Source organism: Pithys albifrons, chromosome 20 (genome assembly GCF_047495875.1).
Source record: "Pithys albifrons albifrons isolate INPA30051 chromosome 20, PitAlb_v1, whole genome shotgun sequence".
NCBI lineage: Eukaryota > Metazoa > Chordata > Aves > Passeriformes > Thamnophilidae > Pithys > Pithys albifrons.
Genome location: NC_092477.1, coordinates 2,000,254 through 2,009,001, shown reverse-complemented (window position 1 = coordinate 2,009,001; position 8,748 = coordinate 2,000,254). Strand labels below are relative to the sequence as shown.

Genomic DNA, 8,748 nt, shown 5'->3' with positions numbered 1-8,748 from the left:
GGCAGGTGCCCGCACGGGCTGTGGAGTGTCTGCACACGATATCGCACAGGGCGCCGGGGATCCCATGCTCGCCCACACTCATGGCGCGGGGGAACCCTCTGACGGATGGCACCGGGGGTCTCCCAGCCCCTGCCCGGGGGAGTACCGGGGGGACAAGGGATGCTGCGAAGAGCGGGGTAGGGGACAGGGATGGGACTGGGGTCGAGGGGGATCCGGGCCTGGGTGGGGGGATGGGGATGGGAATGGAGATGGAGATGAGGATGGGGACCGGTCCGGGGGCGGCGCCGGGGGAGGCTCCGGTCCCGGTGCCGGCCCCACCGGTAACTCCGCCTGCCATATTTATGGGAAAACAACCGGCGGCAGAGCGTCAGGCCGAGCCGAGCCGAGCCGAGCCGTGCCGTGCCGTGCCGTGCCGTGCCGAATCGGGCGGAGCCGGGCCATGGCCCTCGGAGCGGCGACAGCCCCAGCCTAGCGCAGCGGCGGGGGGATGCTGCGGGGGCCGCCGGCGCGGCGGGCGTGCAGCAGGTAAGGGGGTCCCGGGCAGGGAGCTGGGGTTTGCCGTACCCCTGGGGCACTCCGACCGAGCTATCCCCTCGTGGCTCCCCGAATCGTCACATCGTATCACATCCCATCCTCCCGCTTCACTCCCCCATGTTCCATATCCCTATCCCACCCCTCCGAAATCCTCCCGGGTCATGCCAAGCCCCCGGATCCTCTCATTTTCTCTATACCATCCCGCCGTGCCCCATATTCCCGTCCCCATCCCCCTGTGCCCCCTCCATCTCTCCAGCCCCCCCGGGGCCATCCCCATCCCTCGTCCCCGAACCGAGTCATCCCACCCCGCTGCACCCGTATTCCCGGGTCTTCAGTCCTTCCGTGTGCCCCATTCCTATCCCATCCCTAACCCCATCCTCATCTCCATCCGCATCCCACCCCGCCGCAGTGCCTGGGCCGGGCCATCTCCCCTCGGTGCCCGGCTCAGCACCCTGCGGGGCCCAGCGGGCCCGCTGTCGCTGCGCAGCGGGGTGGGGGTGCCCGGGGTCACCGCCCCGGGGTCTGCGGCAGCGCCTGGGACAGCCCCGCTCCCCTCGGGGGCCGCCCCACGCAGCCTCCACCCAGTTCCGGCCCCGCAAACCCCCACCCCGCGGTGCTCCCAGTCCCCCCCGCCCCCCCAGCCGTGCCCGTTTGTGGGTGCCCCCCAAGGGCGGGGGACTAAAGGGGCCAGGAGTCAGGGCGTCCCCTGCACTCTGGGATGCTGCTCAGCCCAATGTGGATGCCGGTACCTGGGGTACCTTCCTGGGCTGGGGGTGCTGCTCCCCCCACTCCCAGCAGGATAAGCCGTTCCGGAGGCACGGGCAGGGCTGGGGCTGGGCAGCCATGTGTGCCGGGGGGCTCCGGACAGGGACGTGAGGCAATGTGGCATTGCCAGGGCGCACAGGCTGCGAGGCACAGGCAGGGGCACAGGGCTGGGGGTAACAGGGCTGTGTGGAGGGGCTGCGTGATGTGCAAGATGGACAAAGCCATAGGGCACCATGTGTGTGTGCTGGGGGATGTCCTGGGAGTGGCACGGGGGAAAGTGCCTATTTGCTATGTACAGGGGGCAGGGGGACAGTGGGATACTCTCCACAGGCTGTGCCCAGATTGCAGCAGCCATCGGTGCCCCGCTGGCACACACATGGCACACAGGCCTGTGCACAGCAGTGCTGGCAGTGCCAGGGCACAGCGGGCACAGGCACGGCCCCCACAACAGCCACTGGTGGCTCCTCCAGCATCATCTGCTGAGCACAGTGGTTGCAGTGGCTGCAAGATGCTGCCCTGGCTGTGTGTGTCCAGATACAGGTGCCGCTGGTGTGCTTGGGGCTGCACTCAGGGCTGTACTGGGGGCACTGCAGGTGCTGCCAGCTGTGCCCAGGGCCGCGTGCGGGCAGTGGGCCTGGTGCAGCACAGCGTGTGCTGGGGCTGCTGCAGGGGGGCAGTGCAGCATGCTTGGTGCTCTGCATGTGCAGGCAGCATGCAGGCAGCACACCCGCTGCAGTGCCCTGGGCAGCGCTGCTGCCTGCTCAGCAGGATGTTGTGTGGGCAGCAAGCAGGCAGAGTGGGCAGCAATGCCCAGGCAACGTGCAGGCAGTGTGCATAGGGCAGTGGTCTGCACCTGTGGCAGTGCACCCAGAGCAGGGTGTGCGGGCAGCAGCCTCTGCACAGGGACAGCCAGCAAGTGGACAGTGCCCTGGCAATGTACAGGGCAGCATGGGCGGGCTGTGGGGCAGTGCACTGGCAGGCTGGTGTGTGCAGGCAGCTCGGGCCAGGGCACAGGCCATGTGGGCAGTGTGTGGGCAGTACCCTGGCAGCACGCTCACTGCAGCAGCTGCAGGCAGCATGGGGGCAGGTGCAGGTAGTGCCCTGGCAAGGGCAGACCAGGCAGCACGCACTGTGGGCATGGGGCAGGCAGTGCACAGTAGGGGGAACTCAGTTGTCAGAGATGGGTGTGTGTGTGAGTGCAGTGGCACTGGCAGCACCGTGGGGCCATCCCAGCTCTGCCCACCACGATGGTCAGAGGGTGCCTGTGGCTGTGCGGGGGCTCTGCTCTCCCTGCACTGCTGCAGCGCCTTGGGCCCCCACGCAGCCTCCCCAAACACCCACACTGGCTTCACCCACGCTGTCCTTGCAGAGGAGGAATAATTTGGAGAAACCATGGCAACCCTGCAGCTCCATGGGCGACGGATGCTGTTGGGTGGGTGGGGGACACACTGGTGCTCGTGGGAGGCAGCACCCACATCCCTGATGCACAGTGATGTGCACAGTGGCCTTGCTGGCTGATGCTTCTGTTTGGTTGCAGGGGTCTCTCGGGGTGTTCCATGTGCCCCCAAGGCATTCATGCCCCCGGCAGCAGGCCCTCCAACACTGCTAGGGGGGCCCCAGGACCCACATGTGCCTTGTTTATTTTGCAGTGCTGGGATGGAGCTGCCACGGGCCCCTCGGCCACCTCAGCCCACTCACCCCCTCCCTGCTGCTGCCGGACCAGGTAGGACCCTGGGCTGCGGTTCCCTGCTCACCAGCCACCCAGACACCACGGGGATGGGCTTCCCAGTGCCACATTGCTGTGGTGTGGAGGTGTTGCCTTCCCAGATGCAGCCCAGCTCCCACATGCTGTAATGCAGCAGGGCCAATGCTGGGCCACCGCTCTGAGGGCAAACCTGCCCTCCCAACCCCAGAGGGAGGCACTGGGACCTCCATCTCCTTCCTCCTGGCATCTTGCTCTCCCCAGCCCACCCAATGGACAGACCCCCCAACTCCACTCACTTCACCTCAGCTCCAGTATTGGCAATCCCCAGCTTCAGGGTGGGTACTGAGGGGGAACCCACGTGCTCCTCCCTATCTCTGCATAGTCGATTCTTCTTGCCAAATAAAATCAAGTCCCTTCCTCCAAAAAACACCTCCCCTGGGGTCCTCTGCTGGTCTTTAAAACCAAGTGCTCTTTGGTGGCCTTTGCCACCCCTCTTTACTGTGTCATGGGACAGCCAGTGCCCACCACTGTTCCTAGGCCCTTGGAGACCAAAACATGCAATGCTCAGAGCACGTGATCAGGTGACAGCTAACTGGGTGTCCCCACTGCAGACAGAACTCAGTGCTAGTGGCAGCCCACAGCAACACTCGAGGGGCTGGTGGGGAAGGTCAGTGCCAACATCCACCTAGTCCTGCATGCAAACCCCCTCATCTGCCCACCCAACTCACTCTGAGGAGCTTGTGCTGATATCCCCATTGTCACACAGCTCTGTCAAACTGTGGCTGGACACTCTGCCCACCCTGGACACCCAACAGCATTGTCCTGGAGCAGTTGGGTGCGGGGTGCTGGCACATGGTAGGTGTCATACCCTGTGTCCCGTGGGAGCTGGAGCCACTGTCCCACTCACCCTCCAGCCCAGGCAATCTGTCATAGCCATGGGACACAGAGAGGACAAAGCCAGTGGGCACTGAGCCAGCAAAGCCCCTCTAGCACAGGAAGGCCATGGAGAAGTTACTTCTGACATGAGTGTTGAGGCACCTCTTCCACCTCCAGTGCCACACATGGTCTGGAAGCCTCAGGGAGTGATGTGCCTCTGAGCAGCCAGGACCGTGGCCATCCCACTGGGGTGTTTGTGGGTCATAGTGGGTGCAGCCACCACAGGGAGGGTGCACAGCTCCTGACTCCCAGAGAGCTCCAGGCTGCAGGGTCTTCCCAGCTACCATGGCATGTGCTCATGGTGCCCACCCCTGGGCCGTGCTCCTGCGTACTGTGCTGGGGCATGGGTGTGCACAGTCCCAGGAGACCCATCACCTCTCAGGCACACACACCAGGGCACGCACACCCTATGGAAAACCCTGGCATTGAGCCGCTCCAGCCCTGCTCAGAACTGCTGATTCTTGTGATGTTGCAAGACAGTCCCTGTGTCCTATGGCCCAGGAACAGGGCATGGTGTCCCATGTTCTCCTCTCCCTGTGCTGAGCTGGCACCCATTGCTCCCTATCTGCCCCTGTAGGTGGCCTGCCAGCCACGCTCTGAATTGCTCCCTGGATCAGGAGACTTTTCCCAGCTTCTTCCCCCACATGCAATCTGACTATTAAGAGCAGCAGTGGAGGCTAGGACGGCCCCAAACTCTCATTTCTGAAGAGGTGGCCAACTCCCTGCCCTGAGCTATGGGGATTGATCTGAGGTCCTGCCAGGATTGAGGCGCCTCATGTGTTCTCTTGCAGGGCGGGCTACTGTCCTCTGAGGCCGTCTGACCGGGAGCTGGTGGGAGAAGAGTCGCTTTTAAGATGACACGAACAGACCCACCTGACATCCTGGTGTCCACGGTGTACCAAGACATCAAGGTGGCCACCGTAGCCCCTGGGGATTCCGTTGTCTGTCAGCCTCTGGCACAATGTAATGCCTCCATGTCCTCATCCCTGTCCCGCGAGCCGCAGCCCTTCAACAAGCGCCATTGCAGGAGTTTTGACTTCCTCGAGTCGCTGGAAGAGCTGGGCACCCCCTCGGCCATGGAGCGCCCCTGCCCGCGCCCCAGCACACCTGAGCCCACGCCGGGGCCACCGGGCAGGCGGGCACCGCCAAAGCAGGACCCTTATGCTGGCAGAGCCCCCGTGCCTCGGAGTGAGCCGAAGCGCCGCGCCCGCTCGAAGAGCGCTCCACGGGTGAAGTCCACCTTGACGGCGGTGCCCATTACCGTGGCAGCGTCGCCACCGCCAGCCCAGCGGGGGCGGGAGGTGCTGCGGGTGGCACGGGAGCCCTCCCGCGCTGATCCCTCGCCGCGCCGGGAGGGCCCGGTGCCGCTGCGGGTGCTGGCCAACGAGGTTCACCCCATCAAGCTGCAGCCGCAGCGCAGCAGCGTCAGCCGCATCTCCCCGCTCTGCCTGGGGAGCAACTGCTACGAGGAGGGGCTGGGGGCCAAGGTGGGTGCCAGTCCACACGTCAAGTGCCGGGTAGACATCAAGCCGGACGAGGCGGTGCTGGTACACACAGCGCGCAGCCAGCGGGCAGCCCCGAACCGCCCGGAGCCGCCACGCTGGCCCCGAACCCCGGGGGCCACCCGCAGCCTGGCCGTGCCGGGCAGCCGGCAGGCGTCCGCATCCCGCACACCCACCCCCAGCGACTCCTACAGCGGGGACCCCCCGCTCCTGCCCTACCTTGGTGAGTACTACGAGCCGGATCCCCGGGTGCTGGCGTACCAGACGGTACCGGTGCCGGCCTCGCGGGAGTTCAGGGAGTACCCCGAGAGGGGCTGCATGACCTTCTCAGCCGCCGGCGTCCCCACCAAGTTCTTCTATGCGGAGGAGGCAGCACGATGCCCCAGTCCCGCCATGCCACTCCGTAGCTCCGGCTACGCCAGCTATCCCTACCCCGGCCGCTACGCTGGGTCCCAGCCCTTCTATGCCGAGGACCCAGCCAAGGCTGCCGTGCACACGATGCCACCCCGGACGTTGTACGTGGAGGAGGCGCGGGGTTACCCAGTGCAGGAGGCTCCTGGCCGCGCCTTCTACGGTGACGAGCCCCGCTTCTATGCCCCGCGTGGAACCCCTGTCAAAACCGTCTACGCCGAGGATGCTCGGACGTACCCGGCCCTCGGGTCCTCTGCCCGTTTGTTCTATGCCGAGGACTATGGGAAGTACCGGGAACGGGAGGTGCTGTCGCGGACGTGCCCCCCACCTCGCAGCGCACAGCCCCTGCACTTCGGGGACTGGTACTGCCCCGAGCGGGCTGCGCTGCCCTACCAGACCCTGCAAGTGTCACGCTTCACCCCGCAGCCGGCTGGGCGCGATGCCATGTTCTCCTCCTGGCACACGAGCTATGGCGTGACCCCGCCACGGCTGGGCCGGGAGACCCAGCATTACTCCAAATCCTGGGATAACATCCTGTCGCCTGCGGCACGCAGGGAGGAGGCCCTGCAGCGGGGGCGCAGCTATGAGAACCTGCTAGCCCAGGAGCAGCACCGTGCCTTATCCCCCGAGGAGCGCCGGCAGCCCGTGGTGATCAACCTGTCGAGCTCGCCCAAGCGCTACGCTGCCCTGTCCCTCTCCGAGAGCTCCATTCTCGAGCGGGTGCACGCCGACGGTGGCCGCGGGCCCCCGGGCCGCTCGTGGTACGTCACGCCGGAGATCACCATCACCGACAACGACATCCGTGCAGACGGGCTGGGCCGGAGTGACAGGCGCTCGGCCAGCTGGGACATGCTGGATGCGGGACAGGACCGTGGGTCCTACGTTGTGCCCTGCACCCCGCAGCCCGGCCCCAGAGAGAGCAGCTCGGGGCGACAGCGCAGCCTGGAGCAGCTGGATGAGCTCATCACCGACCTTGTCATCGACTACAAGCCCGCGCCGGGGCACCGCGCCGGGGACAGGGACAGCCTCGCCGAGCAGCTCAAGCAGCTCCTGAGCAGCAGCACCCCGGGGCCCCCGCGGCGGGGCGAGGGCAGGCGGGTCCCTCACACTGTGCCCGACGGCCCCCGACCCACGAAGGAGCAGCCAGGCCCCAGTTCCCGTGCCGGTGCGCCACGTCCCCCGCCCGCCCCACCAGCTGTTGGCCCCTTTGAGAAGTCACCGGAGAACTGCTCGCCGGACCTGAGCGCAGAGGAGGACGACATGATGATGTGCTCCAACGCCAAGTGCCGGCGCACAGAGACCATGTTCAACGCCTGCCTCTACTTCAAATCGTGCCACAGCTGCTACACGTACTACTGCTCCCGGCACTGCCGGCGCGAGGACTGGGACACACACAAGGCGAGCTGCGTTTACGGGCGGGTGGGCAGCGTCTGCCGCCACGTCCTGCAGTTCTGCCGTGAGAATGCCGAGGTGCACAAGGCTTTCTCACGCATTGCAAAGGTGGGATACCTCTCCCGCGGCCGCGGCGTCCTCTTCCTGGGCTTCCCCAATGCTGGCTCTGCTGAGAACTTCCTCCAGTTTGGGCTGGAGAGCCTGCTGATGTCCCCCACCTACCTGTCCCTGCGGGAGCTGGACAGCTACTCGGACAACCTGGGGGAGTATGCCCGGGAGCTGCGGGAGACGGGCAACCAGTACGACCCCGACGAATGTTTCCTGCTGAATGTAACCGTGGCCGTCACTCAGAAAGTGCCAGAGAGGCCATCGCCGAAGACACAGGTGCCAACGGTCAGGAAATACGCCAAGGTGGCCTTAGCTTCTTCCAGCCCCGAGAAGAAGATGCTGAAGAAGGAGCGGGACATGGAGACATTGATCCTGACGCCACCGCCCGGAACGGTGGACATCGACAAGGAGGGGGAGGAGGGCCGGAAGGCGCGGGAGGTTTGCTTCATCAACATCCAGCGGGAGCTGCGCATCCGCGGCGTCTTCCTGCGGCACGAGTTCCCCGCTGTGTACGAGCAGCTCTGCGACTTCGTGGAGAGCAACAAGCGCTTCACCCCCACCACCATCTACCCCATTGACAAGAGGACGGGCAAACAGTTCATGTGCATGATCATGGCGGCCTCGGAGCCCCGCACCCTCGACTGGGTCGCCAGCCCCAACCTCCTGGACGACATCATGTGAAAGAAGAGCGGGGGGCACCCCCGGGGCTTCCCCTCTGTAGATAGGTGCTGTCCTGTTGTGGCAGCGGGACAGGGACCCCCTCGGCTGTGGCACCAAGGGAGGGGGGCTGCAGTGGGTTGTGGGTGGCCAGCAGTGCTAGAGTGACCCGAGGAGGAAGGTTTACCCTGGAGCCCAGAGCCCAGCGAGACCCTGCAGAGCCCTCTCAGGAGCTTGGCCAGAGCAGGGGCACCCCATGCACCCCCAGCCCCTGCCTGCCAGACTGCCACTCACCCAGAGCCCCCCGGGCTGGGTGCTGCAGAGGGAGCTGGGCTGCACCGCGTCTGTGTGTCCCGAGACTGCGGGAGCGTCAGGGCCCGGGGGAGCCCCGCAAGGGCGGCTGGAGCACCCGTGGTGTCCCGGGACCCGATGCGGGCTCTGGGCGCTGAGCGGGGCAGGGCTGGGGTGCCCTGGACGCTGCCGAGGAGCCCGGCCAGGGTGAGGGATCCAGTGGGGCGGGTGTCTGAACGGGGCCGGAGGAAATCGGCGGTGAGGGGTGACCGCGGCGTGGCCGGCGCTGCCTGGGGGCTCAGGGACGGGGGGGAAAGCCGGGGCCATGTCTCGCACCCGCTGTCACCCGGCCCTGCCCGGCCCGGCCCCGCTCCCGCTCCCGCTCCCGTTCCCGCTCCCTTTTCCCAGCCAGGCCCCGCTCTCACTGCCGGTACCTCCGGGGGCTCG

The 8,748-nt window shown here is 66.2% G+C and overlaps 1 protein-coding gene across 1 annotated transcript; it reads left to right on the top strand.

Annotated features, from left to right (window-relative positions):
- Positions 1-357: 357 nt before the first annotated feature.
- Positions 358-8,614, top strand: AJM1 (apical junction component 1 homolog). The gene is made up of 3 exons (XM_071574321.1): positions 358-525; positions 2,949-3,022; positions 4,732-8,614. The coding sequence occupies exon 3, from the start codon at positions 4,795-4,797 to the stop codon at positions 8,032-8,034; it is 3,240 nt and encodes a 1,079-aa protein (XP_071430422.1). The 5' UTR covers positions 358-525; positions 2,949-3,022; positions 4,732-4,794; the 3' UTR covers positions 8,035-8,614.
- Positions 8,615-8,748: the final 134 nt, after the last annotated feature.